The sequence below is a fragment of the Pseudorca crassidens genome, chromosome 19 (assembly GCF_039906515.1).
Source record: "Pseudorca crassidens isolate mPseCra1 chromosome 19, mPseCra1.hap1, whole genome shotgun sequence".
In the NCBI taxonomy this organism is placed as follows: Eukaryota; Metazoa; Chordata; class Mammalia; order Artiodactyla; family Delphinidae; genus Pseudorca; species Pseudorca crassidens.
In genome coordinates, this window is record NC_090314.1 from 5,201,452 (window position 1) to 5,227,679 (window position 26,228).

Here is a 26,228-nt window from a genome sequence, read left to right on the forward strand (position 1 = left end):
GTGAATGCCCCATGCGTCCGCTACCACATACTTCATACATTCTGAACGGCTTTCACCTACTTTTCCCCCTTTGGATATTAGATCAAATACCACATGCTTAAAAACAAAAAACAAAAAACCACATGCTTAAAAAAAGTCTTCCATCATTTCCTTAACAAAGTTGAATTTTGCTACTATGGCTCTTATGGCACATGTCCTGATTACAGTTACAATTTTACATTTATTCACAATTATTTGATTCCTTGCTGTTGCTCTCACTAGGCTGTAAATACCATTAAGGGCAAGGATCATATATTTTGCTTATCAGTTAAGTCCTAGAGACAAGCACAAGGCCGAGTGCCTGGCACAGAGCAGACTCAAACATTTACTGAAGTAAGAAGTGAATGAATGGCTGTGAATGTGTCTTTAAATTTACTTCACCTTTCCTCTATTAGTGGATCCTTGGGCTACTTCCAACTTGACACTGCTATAAACAGTTACACAGAGATGTTCACTTCAAGTTAAGTTTTCAATTATTTTCTTAAAATAGACTAGAAGACAACATAAAACTTTAAATCTCCCTAAAATGAATACACATATCTCCAATGAGAATCCCAGCGGTTTGTAAGAAAACTTCTTAAACTACACAGACCAATTTATAATTTATATGAAAAAATAAGTCCCTGAGAAAATCCAAGAAAATTAGAAAAAGCATTAGCGTGAGAGAGACTTGATTTATATTTTATAAGGTTCACTCTGGCTGTTCTTTGGAGGAAAAAAACATAATGGAACGAACAGCAGCAAGCAGACCAATCCAGAGGCCACTGCAGCAGAGGTGACAGGGGCTCGGAAGCAGGGTGGCAGCAGAGGAGGGAGGCAGATGTGACGAGAGTCTAAATAATGCATCTAAAGACAAGTGAGCAACCCTCATTGATGGCCCACACGTGGGGTATGAGAGAGAGCTGGCATCATTTACGGACCGAGGGAGAGACTTGAGGGAAAGCAGGCTGTAGTGGTGGGGAAACACAAGTCAGCTCTGGATGTTAACTCTTAGGTATCCAAGTAGAGATGTTAAATAGGCAGTTAGATGTATGAGCCTGGATTCAGATGAGACTTCAAGTCTCAAAAATAAAAACAAAATCAAAAGACAAAAGCTCAGAAGAGCACCTCACAGGTAGTAAGGTCTCAATATACAGCAGCAATTACTATTAGTGAAAGATGCTACCAAAACGTTGAAAGGCCAACAAAAAGCCCGACTTCATCCTCATTTCTATACATATGGTGATGGAAAGCCTCAAACCCAAGGACAAATGAACAAGTCATTTCTCTTCCACATACAGGAGGACATGTTAGTGATTACACAGATGATATCATCTGACATAAGCACTTTTTCAGTTATTTTCTTCTTCCAAGCCACAAAAGAGTAGGAATATTTCCAAGGCACAGCGCTTCACCAAGCACTAGCCAAATGTGAGTGCCTTTTTTTCTCTCCCCCGCCAAAACACCGTAAGGAACGATTTAGAACAAGAACACATCCAAATTCTGGTAAGGTTTTGGTCTTTCTGATTTAACTCATCTAGTCACAAAAGACACCCCAACGGCTAGAGGCATGTCTCAGGAAGCCAGACACGGAGGCTCTGCTTTCAGCAGACGCCTCCCCTCTCCCGTGGGCAAGAGCCCGACCCCACAACCAACAGGAGGTCTGCAGGGTCTCCGGAAGCTGGGCAGTGAGACGGGGCATAGCTTGTGGACACCACAGTGTACTTTCTTTTCTCCGGCACTTTCCAAATGAAATTAAGTCAAAGGAAATGAAGATCCCACAATTCTAGGGGCAAGTTCATTTCCTATTAATAGGAAACTATTCTAGATGTCACGACACAAGCATATGTATAAATGGGCATGACGTGACCATGCTACCCCACACTAGAGCCGATGGAAACAGGATTTTAATACCTCACTCAACCTTAATCACCTTATCTGACAATTTGAAAAAAGCTTCACACTAAGACAAAGTAACAGGAGAGAAACAGAAGGAAAAAAGTCACTTTCTGGTGCTCAGTTTTTAGGAATCTGTTAGCCCATGCATGGATAGGCTTCTCTGTTCTGAAATAAACACGTATATGACAAATAGGCTTGGCCCTTCTTATGAACTGGATCGTGTCCCCCTGCCCCCAAAATTTATGTTAAAGCCCTAACCCTCAATGTGACTGTATTTGGAGATAATGACCTTAAGGAGGTAATTAAGGTTAAATGAGGTCTAAGAGTGGGGCCCTAATCCAAATGATAGATTTCTATTGTTTAAGCCGCCCAGTCTGTGAAATACAGGCTTCATGTACATTTATAACCCAGGGAATACTGGCTACCAGCTACAAACCTATTAACAAACTCGGGGGCTTCCCTGGTGGCGCAGTGGTTGAGAGTCCGCCTGCCGATGCAAGGGACACGGGTTCGTGCCCCGGTCCGGGAGGATCCCACATGCTGCGGAGCGGCTGGGCCCATGAGCCATGGCCGCTGAGCCTGCGTGTCCGGAGCCTATGCTCCGCAACAGGAGAGGCCACAGCAGTGAGAGGCCCGCGTACCGCAAAATAAATAAATAAATAAATAATAAATAAAATTAACAAACTCTGAGGACCTCTTTCAAAGTGTCAGACACACCCTCCCCGCCAACTGTCTGCAGGACCCTCATTCTACCCCAGGATGAGCCTACTCCAACAGTCTCTTTACTTTTGTAACAGCTGCCTCATTTTTCACAAAACCTCACAGAATAAAGTTTACTGTTCAAAGCCAAAACCCATTTCAAGACAAATTTTAAGCTGAAAACCCAGTAACGACAACTTGTAGAAAAAAAATAATAAAACAAAATGTAAAACTCCTGGAAGTTGTAGAACCTCTTAAGCTTAAAATATAGGAGCCTACAAAAGAAAATGTAAATAGCTCTAATTACCTGCAAAGTTTAAACTCTGATAATTTAAAGATAAAACAAAACAAAAAGCAAATGAGATGGAGGGAATATTTGCATACATAAAAACATGAACATGTTTAAGATATAATATATACAGAGCTACTGAAATCACTGTGAAAATCCCCACTTCACAAGAGGAGAGTTTTCAAACGAAATCCAAGGCAACTTTGAAAGTAATGTAAACTGAAATAAATTAGGTAACTTTTTTAATTAGGAAAAAAATCAAGAAAATATTTGCTTTTTCAGGAAGTTGTCATTAATTTGTTCAAATGACGAAAAGGATTTTATTAAGTTTTTTGGGCTGACGTTTTTTTCTGCCAGTGCCTCTGGGTCATTAATACTTTTTACGTGAAAACATCAATATGACATGTGTAAGCTTTGTAAACACTGAAATAAATCAAGCTCAATGGAATAAAATAAAGAGGGAAATGTAACTGATGATACCGACTGAACCAATACGTGTGGCAACGATCCAGACTCACAGACATTTTACTGATGTTGGCACTTAGTGTCTGAGGCAGGACCACCATCTTCAAGATCTTTTGGATGTAGCACCTGGGCCGTCTTAGGAGCTCCATAAATAAATATGTGCTGAGTGAACGAATAAATGCATTGTGTTCACGTTTCCTTAATGAAGCAATTCCTAGATAGTCAAATGACCAAGGTACACGTCACGCATCTGGGCCAGCAGAAGCCACAACCAGATGGAAGATCTGAGATACCTTCACTGTCCTCGGGATTTTCCTCTTCATTGGAGGCTTCGATGTCCTCGTCCTCCTGAGCAGAAACGGTGGAAGCTACACTTTCACACTGAGACACATCTCGCTCTTCACGAGGCTTCCGTGAGGCCTAAAGGAGTGAAAATATTGCTATTTGGGATTTAAGTAACTAAAAGGAAAGAAACAAACCTTCTCACACCTGAGGTGAGGCAGAACACTGGCACGCACACACCAGACCAGCAGGCTGTGTGTCCAACAAGCACTCTGGCTGGAGTGCAGTCACCTCGGGGATCCACTAACGGGCCTTTTGTGCAGGTGGATGGATGGCTTTCATCAAATTGATCAAAAGTTACGTCGGAGCCGTTTTTGGAACTACTCATCGCTATACATGTACAAATAGCCAAAACCCACAAAACTCCTGCTTTTTATTTTCATATATTTATTTTCTAATAAAAATAACACGTTGGAATGTGGAAGACAGAAAAGTATGTTAAGAAAAGTAAGAACTGCTCATAATTCTAGCAGCTAGAGATTCTAAGTATACTGCTGCATTTCCTTTCAGTCTTTTACATGCATATACGTCTGTATAAATGTTTATGTACACATGTGAACAAAACAGGATGGCCCTATGTAGTTATATATCCTATCTTTTTTTTAACAATATAATCATGAACTACACACACCTACTTTACAAATGCTTCAAGGTTACTACTTTTATTAATGATCCCATTAAAACACTCTACCAATATATATTTCAAATTTTCCTATTTCAAGGCATTCAGGTTGTTAATAATGCTGCAATAGCCTTCCTTCACTAGCATTAAGAATTATATGATTTCATAGGCAACAACTCATAGTTGTTACTGAATTTCTTTTACTATTAATGAGAACAAATTCCTTTTTTTTTAAAATAGGATTTTCCCTTCTGAAAACTACATGTTTACGTAAAATTGTTCATTCTTCTACTGGGGTCACTTGTCTGTAAGTGTATGTGTTTATATACGTAAATGTAAGGCGTTAGCCATTTACTGTACTATCTCTAGGGTCCCGGCCCTGGCAGTCCTCTGTTCTGTGCCTCCTACAGACCCTGCACATCACCAGGCAGCAGCTGCCAGCCTCTCCCAGGGAGAGATTCCTCAGAGGTAACACATAACAGATTCCTATTACCACACCCCAACTGTGAAAAATTACCAATACTCTTATTCTCGTTTCTTCTTACTCTTAGTTTAGATATGAATATGCTATTTAGGATCCAACCTAAAGCATTAATTAAGTCAAGAGAAAAATCCATTTTCTGACATCAGGGTAATAGAACTAGATGAAATTCTGAAGACCAAAAACAAACCCATCCTTATGTTCTGAGCAAAAACACAGGGAAGACTCCTCTGGTACATTTTCTAAAAAGCCTTCAGAAGGTTCCATGAATGCTCTATTTTTGAGCATTAGCTAATAGCTACTCTGTGGATTTTCTCAGTGCCCCACCTGTACCCTCCCTCTGGCAGCATCCACCCATTCTGCGGGGCGCTGTCCTGGACAGCTGCAGAAGAGACAGCAATTCACCATGACGGCGACATCCCTCTCCTCACACGCAGTGAGCTACTGCACCTCCAGACCCCTGCTTCATTATATGAGAGTATTCGTTTTAAACGGAAATGTAACACCTATAAATCTTCCACTGAGTTTTAACAGGTATTAGACATTTTGTCATTTTTTCCTGAAATCTTTTTGAAAAGGATAAAATGCTCTACTCAAGGTTAGTTGCCACGTGAAATCTGAAACGTATCGATACACTTCTGGTTCTCTATTAAGACGCATTCCTCTATCTTGTACTTTGGTGTATTAAAGAACATCTTATGGATCTTTCATCCATACCCAACATACACTGTGACATCATGAGTTGGTCACTTGGAAAATGAGTTACAGAGATTTTTAAAATTTGGATACATTTCATTACATATCAAAATATCACATTAGTTATTATTACCACTAATCTCATCAGAAAAGTCTGAGTATTGTGAAGATGTTAATTAAGCTCACGGTGAGAGATACACACTTCCCAAAATTCTAATTTTTGCCTGAAAGCTGGAAATTTAAAAGTGGCAACAAATACTAATGGTTGTTTTCTTTCAAGACAGGCTCATTCATTTTCAAGAAGATGTCTGCAAAATATTCAGGGGTCTGAAAAACCATATCTGTTCTGTCATTCTCTTAATTAAAAATAACATTCCATGGAAGAGGGGGGTGCCTAGTTCAGCTTGGAACTCAAATGACACAAGAGTGCCTTCCCTTGAGACCCGCTGCTCACCAGGACCGGGCAGAGGGCTCTCTGCACCCTCCCACCGTCAAACAGATGTGTGTAAGGCTCAAGATTTACCAAAGCCAATTTTCAGTTGCTTCATCAAGGGCATTCTTAAGTGAAACTGCCGTTTACAAAACACAGCTGCAACTGCTTGGAGATGAAGAGCGTGCTGAGCGCCGCGGTGCCCGGTGGCGCCCGGTTCTGCTAAGGCACCAGCACTCTCACTCACAGCTGCTTTGACACCACGGATGCAAATGTCCGGACAGTGGAAAAAGGAAACATCTGAATATTTTTATGAAAATAGCTTTGACTTCATGGAACCCTCAAAGAGCTCTGTGAACTCTGAGAACACTGGAACTTCCTGGTTAAGGAATTTTCAATAATCTTTCAATAATTTTCAAAACTTGCCGGTTTTTAGTTTTTACCCCATGGAATCTTTCTGAGAAAATGTTTTTTTAATATGACAAATCAACTCAATCAACATGGTAAACACAACTAAAGTTTTCAATTCAAACTCCAAAATGCTTATATTTTTCAAATCCAGCCCACAGAAACTCAAAAGTACTGAATCGCCATTAGTACCAACAGAAATTTTACTCCTTATCAGTAAAACAAATCGTCAACTTGTGCCAAGAAACCAGCATTTCCCTTTACAGGTAAACACAAATAAAAATACAAGATACGCTGATTCACTTTGTTATACAGCAGAAACTAACACAACACTGTAAAGCAATTATACTCCAATAAAGATGTTAAAAAAAAAATACAAGATACAAAAAAGTTTCCTTCAAAGCCAATCTCTGAAGCTCAAAAAAAAAAACTAAGTAAAAAACAGTAAGTAAAAGACTCACCACCCCTGATATACTCACTTTCTGTTTATGCTGCTGCAAGAGGTTGTCAAGATTGTGTCGTCTCTTATAGTTAAAATAGAAGTTTTTACATTGGGCTTCACTTTTAGTCCCCACCATCTTGGCAATCGCTGCCCAGTTACGACCATGTTCTACTAGACCTGGATTTTAAAAACAGACCAAACATTAACCGAGGAGCCACCTGATAAAGCAACAAGAAAAATGATAAAATCAACTTAATTCACTGCATTCACAATCATTAACACTAAAAGTGTTTTTTCAATTATTTATCGATATACTTCAATGTTTGCTGAAATGTGATTCACACAAAACTCATTAACAGCTCTGTTTTTCTACCCAAAGTTAAAACATGCTCATTAATGGAAGGACTCAACCTTATCCTTGTTATATATCTCCCAGAAGACTAGGACAATGCTGGACACACAGTAAGAGCCCAAACACTGTAAACTGAGTGATTAGGTACAGTACTTCTAAATCTTTGGAAACAGTATATCAATACAAAGTTAATAAGGTAATCAAACGTAAGTGATTAACACAAAGTAAAGATATACTTAAGGTTCCATTTATAATCAGCATGTCTTCAGTCCATTCCCAATCAAGGATGCCCTCAAAAATATTAACCAGTTTTTTTTTCTTTTAGACCTGTTGTAATACAATACATCACAGGAACCTACTCAATCTGACATTTCTTCCAACAAATGATGCACGTATGTACACAGATACATATGTGCAACGAGTATGGATATATAAATGCATAAATACAGAGAGATATTTTAGACATACGTGTATCCAAGCAGGAATTTCTAGTACAAATTCATTAATTTATGGGAAAACATCAATTTCCCAAGGTTAACACCAGTAGCTTCCTTAACAATGATAACTGGAAGATCATCTCCAGACCCTGCTGACATCTGACTATAAAAGCTGGAAGGAGTGGTGCCTGAGCAGTCACGTGCTAGGACATGCACCTGACAAAAGCACGCTGTGGCAGAGCTGACACCTAACTACTCCACTGTGACGCTGGGACAGTCAGATGACAGTAATACACAGAAGCATGACAGTCACAGATGCGCTAACCATGGCAATAAACTTCAAACAAAAATATTTTGAAGACAGAACACTCTAAACTGCTGTATTTTTGGTAAGGTTGGTTTATATGATTCTTAAATGCATTACTCATTATCAGCTAAACAGAAAATAAATCTGAAATGTGTCACTAAAAGTTCAAGCTATTTGCAATAATTTCTCTTTAGAACTACAAGGTAAATCCTTAACCCCGAAAAGAGCTGGCTAATCTTTCTCAAAATCAGCTTACTTAAAAAATAATTTTTTATTTATAAACCAATTATCTATCCTTTTAGAAATTTTAGTTCAATCTCAAACTGTGTGACATTTATAAGAAACAACAGAAGAACACAAGATCCGTAAAGTTCCAGAGTAAGATGAAGGCCACACAGCTAGCAAAGTGTCAGAAGCAGAATTCAAACCTTCATCTGTCTGGCTACAAAGTCCATGCTCTCTCCTCTGGATCATTTTATAATCAAACTTAGCCTTACTAAATGCAAACTGAGAAAGTATTTATCATTCTATTAAATGCAAATTTTAAATAAGAGAGTTTTTATATCAAATACCTTCCAAAACTTTAATAGCATTTATTCACAACTATTCTGGAAAACTGAAAGTAGCTTACTTGCTCTCTAGTAAGACATTCAAAACAAAATGAGAGAGAAAAATTCCTCAGAAGTGGGCCTCTTAAACAAGGCACACTGGGGCACCTTACAGGGCACCACACCATCAAAAAGAACTCTTGGGCTTCCCTGGTGGCGCAGTGGTTGAGAGCCCGCCTGCCGATGCAGGGGACAGGGGTTCATGCACCGGTCCGGGAAGATCCCACATGCCGCGGAGCGGCTGGGCCCGTGAGCCATGGCCGTTGAGCCTGCGCATCCAGAGCCTGTGCTCCGCAACGGGAGAGGCCACAGCAGTGAGAGGCCCGCGTACCACAAAAAAAAAAAAAGAACTCTTAAGTGTACTTCTAAATTCTACTTACCATTGTAGAAGAACGAACTCTTTTTTTTCAATTAAAAAGAAATTAGTTCCATCTCACTCATTACCAATAACCCTAAAAACAAACAAACAAACAAAGAAAAACAAACCTGAAGAACCTGAACTACTATCATTTACCTTTTTTAGCAACTTCCATTTCTTCTTCTGTCCATCGAGAGGTTTCTACAGGTTCTGTAGAAACTGAAATAAAGACAGAACCCAATAAGCCAGAGAAAAATGAAGTCCTTCATTCATAGATTATATGGTACTAACGGTACAATCTACAGCCTAAATATTTATCTGACATAAAGCCACTTTAAAGCAAGGTGAAAGAAACTATGGAAATAGGATGGTATCAGCCTCTCCTCTACTGTAATAGAAGGGAAAATCCCACACTCCTCAGTACCATGGTCTTCCTCAATGTTCTTTAACATTCCATCCATGTCCACATGTTTGAATGCGGTGCCTCCCCACTTCCTAGAGCTCCATCCCTTCTCTCCTGAAGTGTCAAAAGAAGCAGCCGCCCTTCTGCTTCCTGCCCAGGCAGGCGCAGTCCTCTCCTGTTCTCTGAACCCCCATCTCCCCCGAACTCCTGGAAGTCCCTGTGTTCATCCTCAGTGCCTGAAATCTAGCAAACAGATGGATCACAAACTGAACACTTTCTCCTTTACTTTAGAAAATTGAGACTCTCAGGCCTAAAATGAGCTCCTGCTATATTCTCCTTCTCAATTAACATTACTACCATCCACCCAGTCACTCCAATTATTATCAGGATCTTCAGACTAATTTTTGAAGCCTTAGACTAATTTTTAAATCTTTCCATCCATCTACCACTCACATGCAATGATGTATGTCAATTCTGGTCTCCTGAATACACCCCCTCGCTGCCTGGACCACTGAATGCATAAGGATGCCCTTCTAGCTGGTCCCTCAGCCTCCAGCCCTTACCCCAAACACACCTCCTCCACACTGTCACCAGAGTTATCTTTCTAAGACACCAATCTAATCACAAAACTCCTCTGTTTAAAAACCTCTGTAGGCTCCCTACTTTGTAAGCAAAGCAGTTCAGACAAAGCCCACCATGATCTGCCCCCATCTGCTTGTCCAATTGTTTCCTTCACTTCATTTCTGTTATTTCCAAAACTTGCAATTTCTTTCATACTTCATGTTATGATAAACTTGGTACCACTGAACCACCAATGATGGTACTCATCATTAATATGATCCCATTATAAACTAATGAAGACAGTCTTTAATAAGAAAGAGAAAAATGCGTGTACTCTTAGACCCAGTATTCCCTTGTCTAAGAATTTATTTCCATGAAAACTAATTTAACAGAAAGAAAATGCTATGCGAATAAAGATTTTTTTTCATTAAAGTGCTATCCATATTAGTTTTAAAGGCGGGAGGAGATGGTCAACATCTCACAGCCATTGAAAGTGAAAATGAAGATCACTTAGAAAGTAGAAAACATTCATGACATGTGCCCAGTTAGAACATCAGGAAACAAGGTGGCACGCACACTAGGATTACAACACAGGAAAAAGAAAAACAGCTGTCTTAGGTAGTAAGGTTGGGGCTCATGTTCTCTTTCAAAAGACTTTGATATTAAAGTCTAACAAATTTAGGGCTTCCCTGGTGGTGCAGTGGTTGAGAATCAGCCTGCCAATGCAGGGGACACGGGTTCAAGCCCTGGTCCGGGAAGGTTCCCACATGCCACAGAGCAACTAAGCCTGTGCGCCACAACTACTGAGCCTGCGCGCTAGAACCCACAAGCCACAACTACTGAAGCCCACAAGCCACAACTACTGAAGCCCGTGAGCCTAGAGCCCGTGCTCCGCAACGAGAGAAGCCTCCGCAATGAGAAACCCGCACACCGCAACGAAGAGTAGCCCCCCCTCGCCGCAACTAGAGAAAGCCTGTGCGCAGCAACAAAGACCCAACGCAGCCAAAAATAAATAAAATACATAAATTCATTAAAAAAAAAAAACAAATTTAAAGGCCAGAATTTCAGATCAGCATTTCTAGGCCATCAATATCAGAGGTCCCTCCTGCCTCACCCTAGCACTGAAACAGAATCCCAAACAAAATTCTGGCCCGTTCGCTCCAATCTCGTCCACTCACTGGGTTCTGGCGGCGGTGGCAGAGGTGGGGGGGGCTCCTCGGTGGCTGCAGCAGCCGCAGCGCTGGCAGCTGCGGCCTCACTGGTCATGGACCTGGTGACCCGGCCCTTTCGGCGGCCCTGACTGTTGGCAGTCTTTCGGCCCCGGGGCGTGGCCTGCTCTCTCTCCTCAGTTTCTTCTGCTGTACTTTCTGTCTTATCCTTTTCCTTGGTGTTTTCTCTAGAAACAACAGCAAAAGAACGTTTTGTGTGATTTAAAAGCATACATACACCAAAAAGATTACAGCCTTGAAAATTCCTTAAATAGAAGTTGAATAAAACTACCCAACCTCCCAGTTATTTGGAATAACCGCTTGGGCTTCCCATCAATACAAACTCAACCTGCCCCAAAACACGCTCACCCTCCCCACCCTGCTTCCCGCTCCCTGGCCCCCTGACCAGCAGCTGCTGACGGTACCAGCACGCTCACGATCACTCAGTTTACAGATCCGACTTCAGCTTCAGCTCTTCCCCTTGTTAGTTACTTGTATGTGAACTAGTGCCTCGTTTTGGTCCTTTCCTCTCACTGATGTTTCTCCCACCAATTCCACCACCTCTATCTCTGTTACCTCTGCGTGTGTTCAGTGCCTTAGTAGCACAGTCACAGTCTCTTACAACAGCCTTCCTGACTTCTGCATCCCCATCCATTCTATACTGCTCATGGACCCATATTCTAGCACAACAGCTTTGGCAATAAACCATTTCCTCCATTCTAATCCTACCTATTCCCAAACAGAGCCATGCAGCCTCCTGAGTGAAGGTTACGCTTTAGCTTTCATTAAGGCTTTACCTAACTGGACCCCAACCTCCTTCCACTTTTCTCCTTGAGGCGTCCTACGTTCCAAACCAATGAAACCACTATCTGCCATTTCCCAAAGAGGCCTGTCCATTCACACCACTCCCTCTGTTCTACCCACACTGACCACTAGCTCCTGCAACAAGCCCTCCAAACTATCCAGGCAGAAGGAAACCTCAACCTCTTCTCAATCTCCCAGCACACTTTATTGACTCTGCTCATTCCTTCCAGGCTTTTTTCTTTTCCTTAAAGAGTACTTGCATCTTGCCTAATTTTTCCTACTAGATCATAAACTACCTGGGAAGAGTATGTATCTTACGTATTTCTGCATCCTTCATAAGACCTAGCTCACAGCAGTAATAAATGAGTGCTTGTTAAATAAACTAGGGATTTTAAGAACAAAGTAAAAACAAGATATGGCAGTAACATATGAGCAGAACCACTGACCACGTGGAGGATATATGTTTTACCTGAATAACTAAAAAAAAAAAAATTTTTATAGATATCATCTTCTTAAAGCACAAAATTAGAATGGCATAAGTATCCAACTCTTTAAAAAACATGGCAAGTGATTTAGGCTGCTTTAGCTGCCGCAAAATTAGATAAACCTTCAGTATTTCCAAGAAGATTATAGAAATAACAATAAATATTAAAAAGAAACTACTAACACAAGCAACAATCTGTATGGATCTCACACTTATTAAGTAAAAGCAGCCACACAACAGGAGATTACATACTGTACGATTCCATTTATATGAAATTATAGGAAAGGCAAAACAAATTAGTAGTTGCCAGGGGCTGGGAATGGGGGGGAGGGAAACTACTGCAAAGGAGCACAGGGGAGCTTTCTTGGGGTGATGGAAATGTTCTGAGTCACGAGTGCGGCAACAGGTACACCAGTGCATACAACTGTCAAAATATATCAACGTATACCCTTAAAAACTGGTGAAATTTAGTCTATGCAAAATTATGCCTCAATAAAGCTGATCCTTGGAGGAAAAACAAACAAACCAGCTGCTAAGGGCCTCCCTGCACCCAACCCTGCCAAAACATGTACACAAAGATATCAACGATAGCTGTCTCTGAGTGGCAGAATTACAGGTTAATTTTCTTTCTATTTTGCTCTCTCTTACTGATTTGCTGTAAGGAACTACAATTATTTTTATAACCACGAAAACAGCAACAGCAACCACAAACAAACCAGGAAATCTGGGCTTCCCTGGTGGCACAGTGGTTAACAATCCACCTGTCAATGCAGGGGACACGGGTTTGAGCCCTGCTCTCGGAAGATCCCACATGCCACGGAGCAAGTAAGCCCGTGTGCCACAACTTCTAAGCCTGCGCTCTAGAGCCCGCGAGCCACAACTACTGAGCCCACGTGCCACAACTACTGAAGCCCACGCGCCTAGAGCCCATGCTGTACAATAAGAGAAGCCACCGCAATGAGAAGCCCACACACCGAAAAGGAAGATTAGCCCCCGCTTGCCGCAACTAGAGAAAGTCCACGCGCACCAACGAAGACCCAATGCAGCCAAAAATAAATTTTAAAAACAACAAAAAAAATCAGGAAGTCTATTTTATATGAAAAATAAAATCCATAAAGCTGGAATAGAAGGTGTTATATAAATGAAAACCATTTAGCAGCATTTTTACACTAATGTACACTACCTGAGGTTCAAAACAAAAGATCCTGAGGTTCTTCCAAATCAAAGATTAAATTATACTCAGTGTATCTCAGTGATGGTGTATATTATTGTAGCTCATCCCTTCCGAAACAGAGTATGTCATGTTTGGCAAATAAGTCTATCAAGCCAAAAGTTATACTTACTGGAATATTCCACTCCTTAATTATGTCAAATAACTATTAGGTGATCAAAGCACACATCCCATTGATTCTTTTATCTAAAATTTTATACCTTCAATAGATTCAATCTCATTATTTAAAAATAACTACAACATTTAACTATTTAACTCACTTAGAGTCCTCCTTTTCATCTTTTTCTTCTTCATCTTTCTTTTCCTCCTCTTTTTTTTCTGTTTTTTCTGCTTTATCTTCTTCTTTTTCTTCTACTTTTTCTTCTTGTGAGGGTCGGGCAATTTGCTGCTAGAATGAACCATCATTTGTAAAATTGGAAAGTAAAACAAACAGCTCCTCAAATCATAATGATAAATAATAAATATCTATGCAACAAATTTATGATTAACTTATTCACCATCTACAATATAACTAGGGGTCATGTACTAAAAACGAGTCTAATGCTCTTTAATGTAGTCTATATGTATTGCTTAAAAGGTCACACACACATATAAACACACACAAATGTTCACAGTGTCTGGATCCATCAGACAGGTGACAATGTTAAGATTCCACTTAGAAATCTGAGGTTGGTACTCTCTTTTTGTAATTCCCACATCTAATCTGTCACTTACACATTTCAATTCTACTTGAAATTTGATAATTTGTCAAACCATCCCCCCGGTATTAGATCCTTAATATGTTCCCAAATTTTTCATCATTATGGATAATACTACAAGAAACCTCTTTATGCTTTTACTCTTTTGGGGAAACATTCATTTACTGGAAGAGTAGACAGCCATGGCCATTATTAAGACTGAAGCGATTTAGTAAAGTATTATGGATATAATAAACTAAAAAGTAAAACACTCAAATATGCCTAAACTGTAATTACAACTCTGTAATCGTAAATATGTATATAAACAAAGACGAAGATAATAAGATTATGGACCCTTTTAACTCTGATGTCTCATTTGCTAAACCTGAGAAAAGTGAAATGAAACTGTGGTGTTTTAATTACGAAATCAAACAGCCTAACCGAATAGGACCGGACTCCAGCTCCCCCGCAGCACGCGGCCGACCAGCCCAGGTGTACCTTTGCCCACACGGTCTGCGCGCGGGCTGCCCTCAGCACACCCAGCATTTTCATGCCTTTGCTCAGAATAGAGTAAAATCTTCCTCAACTTCCGATAGCATCTCACAGTCTTTTACCACCTCCCCAGAACTACAATCTAGCTTCTTCCTTAAGACACCTGGCCTCTCCAGAAGGGGGCCTCTCCAGAAGGGGGCGTCTCCAGAATGGGGACCCCTTCTGCAGAGGCCTCCTTCTAACATATGGAGGAAGAATCTAAACTCTTCTTGCTCCCCACTGCCACTTCCAGAACACTGCTCAGCTGCGGTATTTAAAAACCTCCTGTTACAAATTTCAGAAAATCTACCTATGACACCTTGTTTCCTCTTCTGGTGTTACAGATTGACTCTCAAAGACTCCCAGGAGCACAGAGATTACTTTATCACATGGCTCGTTATGCCATGTCATTATTCTTCAGATTTCAAGATGCCTGTCAATGCCTTTTCTATCAACACGATATCCTACGTGTGAAATACTTTCAGGTCATTGCCATTCAGTCTCCCACAGGGAGTCACCACAGCCATCCTCGGTGGGCACTGCCCCCCCCGACCCTATAATCTGACAGTGTGCCCCGCAACCACCACCACTCACATCCGTCCCAGCCCACATCTCCACTGTCGCCAGTCCAGTCCTGCTTTTTGTCCTCATCACCATCTACAATCCCTTGATGCTAAGAAATTTTCACAGCCCACCAAGAACAGCATCCACTCTTCCACTCTGACCCCAGCTAAATCGTTTCAATACCATGATTCCCTCACTTACCTGACCTGACCTTCCCAGGTTCTCACCCTGGCTAACTGCCAGTTTCCTTTTCTTCTAAGTATGTATTATTGCTAGAGAAAACTAAGAAATCAGGAAGATTTTAATGGATACTTTCCAAGCATGACTAGCTCTCCTTTACAACTGGGAATGTTTTATTCATCTGACTCCCTAGCACATCACAGCGATCCCAAGATCTGTCTGAAATGCTAATAACCTCACCCTGCCCACCACAAACGTAGCATTCATCTGTCATTCTGAACCAACAAAATGACATACCAACAACAAACTCTGCCCCCTGCCTAGCAAGTGGGCTACGTAACCCAGAAAACGGTTTACAGCCCTAAGAAGTCATGGGGAGGTGTCAACTCAGCTGAAGATAAGGAAAGAGATCTACTGTCCCTTAGACTTGAACAACACATATAACTGTATTCCCCGAATACTCTTCTGCTTCTAATGCCGACCCGGGTTTTGAAATAGGCAAGCAATCCTCCACGTGCCCTGATGCCCGAAACCATCCCACAGCTGACTGGCCCCTCCTGCAGTGCTGGTAGCTGAGAGGCAAGGGCAGCACCTGTTTCGACCAGTCAAAGGGAAGAAGAGGGCAGGATCCCTCCAGAAACGCAGCCCCCAGTTCTGCAGAGTGTGTGCGAATGAGCCAAAGAAACTGCTGGGGCTGCCAGACAGTCTGCAGAAGCGTGTGCACCTCCAGAGCAGAGCCCCACACTGAGCAGCAGCGAGTGGAGAGGGATGTGAGGGAGGCCCGAGATTGTGGACAGCACTTAACCCGGGAGACAAGCATCAAGACCCACAGCAAGGATGGCCACGGACACTAAGAAAGGAAGGAACAAACTCTGGTTTTCACAAGAAGTGGCTGGCACTGCTTCTGTTTCAGGCAGATCTGTAAAGGAAAGAGCCAGCCCCCATGGTCTAGGACGGAGGTTACAGGCCACATACCTCAACCCTTGCCAGCGAGCTGGCTGGAGCAGAAGCCCATGGTTTCAAAAGGAAACTCTTCAAAGGACCCTAAGAGACACAGGCGGTCCCATGAGCTTCTTGTCCGGGTTTCTCCCTCCTTAAGCCCAACACTTGATAGTCAATTAAAAAAAAGTCTCGGGCTTCCCTGGTGGCGCAGTGGTTGAGAGTCCGCCTGCCGATGCAGGGGACATGGGTTCGTGCCCCGGTCCGGGAGGATCCCACATGCCGCAGAGCAGCTGGGCTCGTGAGCTATGGCCGCTGGGCCTGTGCATCCAGAGCCTGTGCTCCGCAACGGGAGAGGCCACAACAGTGAGAGGCCCGCGTACCGCAAAAAAAAAAAAAAAAAAAAAAAGTCTCATTCTGTTAGGGAGGTTCTCCCAACATGAAACATTCCTGCCAAACAATAAGCTAGTCACTCTGAATGGCAGAGCACGTTATAAAACAAAATAAAAATTCCAATGAAAAAAAGTGAAAGTTACATGTATTTCATGAAAATAAATGAAGAATAGGGTCAATTTCAGCAGGGTCCTCTCTAGCAAGATCAAATGCTAGGGCTTCCCTGGTGGCACAGTGGTTAAGAATCCGCCTGCCAACGCAGGGGACACGGGTTCAAGCCCTGGTCCGGGAAGATCACACATGCTGCGGAGCAGCAAAGCCCGTGTGCCACAACTACTGAGCCTGAGCTCTAGAGCCCGCGAGCCACAACTACTGAGCCCGTGTGCCACAACTACTAAAGCCCGCGCGCCTAGAGCCCGTGCTCTGCAGCAAGAGAAGCCACCACAATGAGAAGCCCACACACCGCAACGAAGAGTAGCCCCCGCTCGCCGCAACTAGAGAAAGCCCACACACAGCAACAAAGACCCAACGCAGCCAAAAATACATTAAATAAATAAATTTTGAAAAGAAATATATTTTTAAAAAAAAGAAAAAAGAAAGATCAAATGCTAGCTTATGCTGAGATTTATTACTACTACATGTGACTGGGTGTCTAACTCATATATATTTGTTAAAATGCTCAGGTCTTTAGAAAACAAATAAATAAAGGAATTCCCATTCAGCAGACAATGAAGTTGCCAAAAAGTGAAATGACCAAATTTAAGAACAAGGAGCTAGTTAAATAACAATGTACAAGAAACAGAAAACATGAAGTACTTCAGCCACTGAGGTTTTTTTAAAGTACTTCAGGCAGTTAACAGAAAATATCTTATGCCAGTCTTATCAAAGTATATTAATAAACTAATGGCTTTAAAGCAACTGAATTGGAGACTACTTTCCTGAAGAGTGAAAGCTGTCGATCACCAAGAAGCATGTTTGGTTGAAGGCAACAAAGGCGGTAGCTGCTGCCCTTTACTTACTGGGCGGTACCTACACTCTGGGTACTGCACACACAACTAGTCTCCTATAAACCCTGCAAGGTAAGAACCAGTGCTCACAGATGTCACTCCCACAGATGTCACCAAGTGAAGGGACACTAGAGTGTCACAGACACAAAGAAGCAGAGCATTTGGGGATCTAAAGCTCCTTCCATTATACCCAATTCTTTAATTGTCTAAATCACCCTTTCTAACTAGTGTATAACTAACGGTTTAGTCAAAAACTCCTCCAACTTCAACAATTACTACATTTACATAAGTATATGCTTTCTGAACACCTCTGGGGAATAAAAACACACTGGCACAGTTAAAGGGGAAGATGTTGCCGGCATGAAGGGAGAGTACAAATTCTTGTAAGAGCCCTCGAAGATCTGGAAATGAAAAATGTGGTTTCAAAACAATGACTTGCTTTACTGCAGGTCACGAGCAGGTGCCACAGGAATCCCATCTGCACAGTGACAGACTTATTACATGGGAGTTTATGCTGAAAGTGAGATGGAATTATTACTTCTAACAAAAATGTTGCACACAAAATCAAGTTACTACTTGGCATGGTATTTACAATTCTAGATCCCAAACAGTAAAGCCAAAGAGGGGCTTTTGGTTTATAATCTTTGATAAGCATTCACTGCTTCAACTACAATTGATAAAGAACCACACTCATTCCCGTCATGGGATGCCAACAAGCTGGACTGTAACAATGGTTTGGGCAGAGTAGCCAACAGAATTTTTGAGAAAAGAGTTAAAACTTTTGCCAACAATAATCTCTGAACACAACTGTAACAAAATTATGATTATCTCTCATTTCCCGATGATTCTAAGATTAAAGCTCATTTTCTGCGTAAATAATATGCAAGGTCCCCTATGGCAACAGCAATGTTAAAAATCACACCTCACGGGCTTCCCTGGTGGCGCAGTGGTTGAGAGTCCACCTGCCAATGCAGGGGACACGGGTTCGTGCCCCGGTCCGGGAAGATCCCACATGCCGCGGAGCGGCTGGGCCCGTGAGCCATGGCCGCTGAGCTTGCGCGTCTGGAGCCTGTGCTCCGCGATGGGAAAGGCCACAACAGTGAGAGGCCCGTGTACCGCCAAAAAAAAAAAAATCATACCTCACAGCTGTGGAATCTCTCAGCCAACAGCATACTACATATTCATCTGCTGAATAAAAATTACTTCCTACAGGTAAGCAGCTGGGAGTGGGGGAGGGGAGAAGCAATCAAAGCCTGAAAGGATGCAGTGCACACGTCAGAGGAATAAATCTGGAATAAATGTCTAATCGCTCGGGATGACCCGAGGTAATTCCTACTCAAACTTGACTGCATAATAGAGCAGTAGAGTGATTTTCAAATTAGTCGGATCTCTATACCTGCCAGGGTAAAAATATCCATTTAAAAAATTTTAACTTGTACGTAGTTTCTTTTTTTTTTTTTAAAGTCTTCTGGGGGAATTCCCTGGCGGTCCAGTGGTTAGGACTCGGAGCTTCCACTGCTGGGGGCCTGGGTTCGATCCTTGGTCAGGGAACTAAGATCCCACAAGCCACGTGGCATGGCAAAAAAAAAAAAAAAGGAGTCTTTCTGAACTTTTTTCTATATAGAAAATTCTCTATTTCCAACCGAGACCTTCTTCCTAAACTGCAGACTTCTGTATCTAACCGCCCACTCTACATCTCCATGTGGACAAAGTCTAACAGGTATTTAAAATCTAGTACGTGCTGATTATCCCCCCAAATCCGCTCCTCCTTCCACCGTGCCCGTCACAGTCAACAACTCCAGCAGCCAAGACAGCCTACCTCTGCTAACCATCCTTGCATACCCACAATCACTCCATCAGCAAAACCCACTGGCCTTACCTCCAAAAACATACCCAGAACCTGACCAGTTCTCCCCAGCTCCCACGATAGCCTGGTCCAAGCCACTGAAATTACTAAAATAACCCCTAACTGGCCTCCCCTACATTAGAGTCTCAACAGAGCAGCCAGAAGGCTCCTGTCACAAATGAAACCTGAGGTGACTCTTCTGCTGAAAAGTCTGATGGCCTCCCCTCTCCTCTGGTATCAGCGCCCATCATTCGGTTCCACAGGAGAAAGCAAACACAACCCAACACTACCTACCTCTGAAAAGCTGTCCAAGTATTTTGACACAAGCAACTAAGAAACAGAGGTAAGATTCTTTTGGTCTGAGATAGTAGTTTAAGTCCATCATTTAACTCCCTCCCCTTCCAAGTTCCCAGTGAATCAACCAAAGAAATATAAAAGTAGATGGAAAATCTTCAGGGTGGCAGGACTAGACTATCAGAAAGGCTACCCAAAACGAAACTGAGCCTAGCCAGGGGCAAGCATCCCAAGGTTCAGGTCCAAGTGAGGGTACACACGGACCACCTTGGCTCTGCACATGCGTCCTGAGATGTGGGAAGGGTGCTAGCACAGAGGACAAGTGGTGCAGAAGAAAACACCACCGTGGCTCGAACTGCACAGGGACACATACGTCCCAGCAAGGAATGAAATGCTGCCCCAGATAACTTTAGGATAGAAAGCCGATGTTTCAGAGCAACAGAAACACTCCCCGTCGCACAAAACTTCCTGCTCTGTCATCACAAGCGATAGACTGCTAACCCGGCAAAGGTGAGGTATAATATAAATCAAATTATCCCCTGAGTTTATCTGGGATTGAAAAAATTAAACAGTAATACATATAATTTCTAAAAATAAATGTTATAAATACTACTTTGTAATTAGGAATAAAGCTATTGTTAAAAATTAGTAGCTGAGAGGGCAGACAGCAGAAGCAAGAAGAACTACAATCCTGCAGGCTGTGGAACAAAAACCACATTCACAGAAAGACAGACAAGATGAAAAGGCAGAGGGCTATGTACCAGATGAAGGAACAAGATAAAACCCCAGAAAAACAACTAAATGAAGTGGAGATAGGCAATCTTTCAGAAAAAGAATTCAGAATAATGACAGTGAAGATGATCCAGGACCTCAGAAAAAGAATGGAGGCAAAGATCGAGAAGATGCAAGAAATGTTTAACAAAGACCTAGAAGAATTAAAGAACAAACACCTAGAAGAACAGAGGTGTTCATCTCTGTTCAAACAGAGATGAACAATACAAAAACTGAAATGAAAACTACAGTAGAAGGAATCAATAGCAGAATAACTGAGGCAGAAGAACGGATAAGTGACCTGGAAGACAGAATGGTGGAATTCACTGCCATGGAACAGAATAAAGAGAAAAGAAGGAAAAGAAATGAAGACAGCATAAGAGACCTCTGGGACAACATTAAACGTAACAACATTCGCATTATAAGGGTCCCAGAAGGAGAAGAGAGAGGGAAAGGACCCGAGAAAATATTTGAAGAGATTATAGTCGAAAACTTCTCTAACATGGGAAAGGAAATAGCCACCCAAGTCCAGGAAGTGCAGAGAGTCCCAGGCAGGATAAACCCAAGGAGAAACACGCGGAGACACACAGTAATCAAACTGACAAAAATTAAGGACAAAGAAAAATTATTGAAAGCAACAAGGGAAAAACGACAAATAACATACAAGGGAACTCCCATAAAGTTAACAGCTGATTTCTCAGCAGAAACTCCACAAACCAGAAGGGGGCAGCACGATATGATGACAGGGAAGAAACTACAACCAAGATTACTCTACCCAGCAAGGATCTCATCCAGATTCAATGGAGAAATCAAAAGTTTTACAGATGGGCTTCCCTGGTGGTGCAGTGGTTGGGAGTCCGCCTGCCGATGCAGGGGACGCGGGTTCGTGCCCCGGTCTGGGAGGATCCCGCGTGCTGCGGAGCAGCTGGGCCCGTGGGCCGTGGGCACTGGGTGGGCGCTGGGCCTGCGCGTCCAGAGCCTGCGCTCCGCAGCGGGAGAGGCCACAGCAGTGAGAGGCCCGCGTACCACACACACACACACACACACACACACACACACACACACACACACACACACACAAAGTTTTACAGACAAGCAAAAGCTAAGAGAATTCAGCACCACCAAACCAGCTCTACAACAAATGCTAAAGGAACTTCTCTAAGTGGGAAACACAAGAGAAGAAAAGGACCTACAAAAAACAGCTCATAACAATTAAGAAAACAGTAACAGGAACATACATATTGATAACTACCTTAAACGTGAATGTATTAAATGCTCCAAACAAAAGACACAGTCTTTCTGAATGGATACAAAAACAAGACCCATATATATACTGTCTATAAGAGACCCACTTCACACCTAGGGACACATTCAGACTGAAAGTGAGGGGACAGAAAAAGATATTCCATGCAAATGGAAATCAAAAGAAAGCTGGAGTAGCAATCCTCATATCAGATAAAAGAGACTTTAAAATAAAGAATGTTACAAGAGACAAGGAAGGACACTACATAATGATCAAGGGATCAATCCAAGAGGAGACATAACAATTATAAATATATATGCGCCCAACATAGGAGCACCTCAATACATAAGGCAACTGCTAACAGCTATAAAAGAGGAAATCGACAGTAACACTGTAATAGTGGGGGACTTCAACACCTCACTTACACCAATGGACAGATCATCCATACAGAAAAGGAAACACAAGCTTTAAATGACACAAGAGACCAGACAGATTTAATTGATATTTATAGGACATTCCATCCAGAGACAGCAGATTACACTTTCTTCTCAAGTGCGCACGGAACATACTCCAGGATAGATCACATCTTGGCTCACAAATCAAGCCTCAGTAAATTTAAGAAAATTGACATCATATCAAGCATCTTTTCTGACCACAACACTATGAGATTAGAGATCAGTCACAGGGAAAAAAATGTAAAAAACACAAACACATGGAGGCTAAACAATACGTTACTAAATAACCGAGAGATCACTGAAGAAATCAAAGAGGAAATGAAAAAATACCTAGAGACAAATGACAACGAAAACACGACGATCCAAAACCTATGGGATGCAGCAAAAGCAGTCCTAAGAGGGAAGTTTATAGCAATACAAGCCTAACTCAAGAAACAAGAAATATCTCAGATAAACAATCTAACCTTACACCTAAAAGAACTAGAGACAGAAGCACAAACAAAACCCAAAGTTAGGAAACGGAAAGAAATCATTAAGATGAGAGCAGAAATAAATGAAATAGACACAAAGAAAACAATAGCAAAGATCAATAAAACTAAAAGCTGGTTCTTTGAGAACATAAACAAAATTAATAAACCATTAGCCAGATTCATCAAGAAAAAGAGGGAGAGGACTCAAATCAGTAAAGTTAGAAATGAAAAAGGAGAAGTTACAACAGACACCACAGAAATACAAAGCATCCTAAGAGACTACTACAAGCAACTCTATGCCAACAAAATGGACATCCTGGAAGAAATGGACAAATTCTTAGAAAGGTATAACCTTCCAAGACTGAACCAGGAAGAAATAGAAAATATGAACAGACCAATCACAAGTAATGAAATTGAAACTGATTAAAAACCTTCCAACAAACAAAAGTCCAGGACCAGATGGCTTCACAGGTGAATTCTACCAAACATTTAGAGAAGAGCTAACACCCATCCTTCTCAAACTCTTCCAAAAAACTGCAGAGGAAGGAACACTCCCAAACTCATTCTATGAGGCCACCATCACCCTGATACCAAAACCAGACAAAGATACTACAAAAACAGAAAATTACAGACCAATATCACTGATGAATATAGATGCAAAAATCCTCAACAAAATACTAGCAAACAGAATCCAACAACACATTAACAGGATGATACACCATGATCAAGTGGGATTTATCCCAGGGATGCAAGGATTCTTCAATATATGCAAATCAATCAATGTGATACACCATATTAACAAATTGAAGAATAAAAACCATATGATCATCTCAATAGATGCAGAAAAAGCTTTCGACAAAATTCAACACCCATTTATGATGAAAACTCTCCAGAAAGTGGGCATAGAGGGAACCTACCTCAACATAATAAAGGCCATATAGGACAAACGCACAGCAAACATCATTCTCAATGGTGAAAAGCTGAAAGCATTTCCTCTAAGATCAGGAACAAGACAAGGATGTCCACTCTCACCACTATTATTCAACATAGCTTTGGAAGTCCTAACCTTGGCAATCAGAGAAGAAAAAGAAATAAAAGGAATACAAATTGGAAAAGAATAAGTAAAACTGTCACGGTTTGCAGATACATTGAGAATCCTAAAGATGCCACCAGAAAACTACTAAAGCTAATCAATGAATTTGGTAAAGCTGCAGGATACAAATTAATGCACAGAAATCTCTTGCATTCCTATACACTAATGATGAAAAATCTGAAAGAGGAATTAAGGAAACACTCCCCTTTACCACTGCAACAAAAAGAATAAAATACCTAGGGATAAATCTACCTAAGGAGACAAAAGACCTGTATGCAGAAAACTGTAAGATACTGATAAAAGAAATTAAAGATGATACAAACAGATGGAGAGATATACCATGTTCTTGGATTGGAAGAATCAATTAAAAAAAAAAAATTAGTAGCTGAAACTTGTTTGAGATGCTGGTGGGCTCTACCATCTCTGGCTAATGGACCCTGACTCCACTTTCTCTGTGGGAAGTGGGGAGATGCCCTGACTCCTCTGGTGCAACAGAGTTTCCCACATCACCGCCAATGTCCAACCTGCCATTCAGATAGTTGGTTAGCCCTTCCTGGAGCTCTGTAGCCACTGCTCTGTCTCTGCAACACTGGCTGCTGCACCAGCAGGCCCTTCCCTCCCTTCTGTTTCCCAGCAGCCCCGCCACCGTTCCTCGGCGCCCTCTCTAAGCAAACCTTACAAACAAGGGGACACCTGTGCTCTGCAGCGTGTAGCCCCGCACCCCGTGCCCCTCGCTCACTACAGTCTTAGTCCTGGCCCCTCACCCACCCACCGCAGCTCACTTGACCTCTAGCAGGGTTTTACACAGTTGACTCATGAAACACTCTATACTTTTTTTGACCAAGAAATACTGCTTCTGATGAGTGTGTCATCACATCTTGTCAGGTGGCATTGTTTTGGAGAAACAATGACCACACATCATGAGAGAACCTGTATCTGGCGACCGGGGTGACCAGGGAAGGGAAGACGGGGGACTGTGTGAGGGAACCAGAAGAGCGTCAGGAATGCTGAAGATGGCAGCAGCCGTTCACGCCCACACGTGCCACGCATCCTGCAAGCGGTCTCAGTGTGTGGGGCGCACAGGAAGAACAGATGGGAGCTGTGACGGCGGCTGATCAGCTACTTGAAGGAAAAGAGTTTCTAAAGTACTGAACTGCGACTGTGAAAACACATACTGCACTGCATTAAAAACAATCTTTTGAGGTCAAGTGCTTTAACCTCAGAAATAAAGTTAACCTGAAACACAATCAGGTCCCAGGTATTTCAGTAAACAACCCTGTACTCTAGTCACCATGCTGTACTTCTCACTTCTCTCCCTTACTCTACCTGTCCCCTCCACAGACAAAAGGACTGGTAAAGGTGGTATATTTAATAGGCTGTCACGGTTCTCATATTTAATTACATTATTATTGTTAACTCTGACATGCACAATTTCGACAGCATGAAAATATAAAACTTCTCATTAATTTTGTTATACTAGAAACTTAAAATGCATTCAAAGTAGAAAATATAACACATTAAATATATATTCAAAATAATAAAAACATGCTCATAACATTCTAATTAATTTAACAGAAATGTCAATTGCTAAAGTACACCTTACTATATATAAGGTTCCTATTATAAAATTTTTCATCTTCATATTTCCACCAACCCTGAAATTGTTTCATACAATAATGAAACATACCTGGTTTCTTCCTCTGCGTTTTCCATAGTTCCTTCTTACTAGGGCTTTATAATTCTCATTTTTCTTGGTTAAGTAGTAATATAAAACACAATCAGGAACACTCTACCAAAAAAAAAATTATTTTTGAGGATCCAATGAAATAAAATTTTTTAAAAGTATCAAGTAACACTTTCAAGGAAAATCTCTAGTGTTCTCAAAGTATAAAATGAGGAAAACCACAAATGGCTAGCTTTTTAAGGCATATCTAGGCTGTAAAAATACATATATATAGTGTGTACTATCTTGATGGATAATTATAGCTGTCTTAATACAAATTATGTAAAAGATACCAGGAACTATCAGAAACATTCAAGCACTTTCTTCTTTATGAGTAACTAAATTCTCTTTCTTCCTCTATATACGTAAATATTCAAAATGTCTCACTTTGCTCACAAACCCAACATCCAATCCACTGTGAAAAAATTTCAGGAAAAATCAGGACTCTGAAATTTTAATTAGAAGTTTAATGAGGTTCAAAAAACATTGTAACCTATG

At 41.5% G+C, this 26,228-nt stretch overlaps 1 protein-coding gene across 14 annotated transcripts in view; it reads right to left on the bottom strand.

The window, feature by feature from the left end:
* NCOR1 (nuclear receptor corepressor 1) overlaps positions 1 to 26,228 on the bottom strand; it is a 143,200-nt gene that overhangs the window by 49,570 nt on the left and 67,402 nt on the right. For 9 of the 14 annotated variants that reach the window (XM_067715480.1, XM_067715484.1, XM_067715485.1 and 6 more), the window contains 6 exons: positions 25,695 to 25,796; positions 13,805 to 13,932; positions 10,996 to 11,213; positions 9,010 to 9,072; positions 6,829 to 6,968; positions 3,664 to 3,790 (listed from right to left, as the gene is read on the bottom strand). In XM_067715480.1, coding sequence (XP_067571581.1) covers positions 3,664 to 3,790; positions 6,829 to 6,968; positions 9,010 to 9,072; positions 10,996 to 11,213; positions 13,805 to 13,932; positions 25,695 to 25,796 — 778 coding nt within the window. The remainder of the gene's footprint in view (positions 1 to 3,663; positions 3,791 to 6,828; positions 6,969 to 9,009; positions 9,073 to 10,995; positions 11,214 to 13,804; positions 13,933 to 25,694; positions 25,797 to 26,228) is intronic. The other 5 variants (XM_067715487.1, XM_067715486.1, XM_067715491.1 and 2 more) reach the window with 1 other exon arrangement.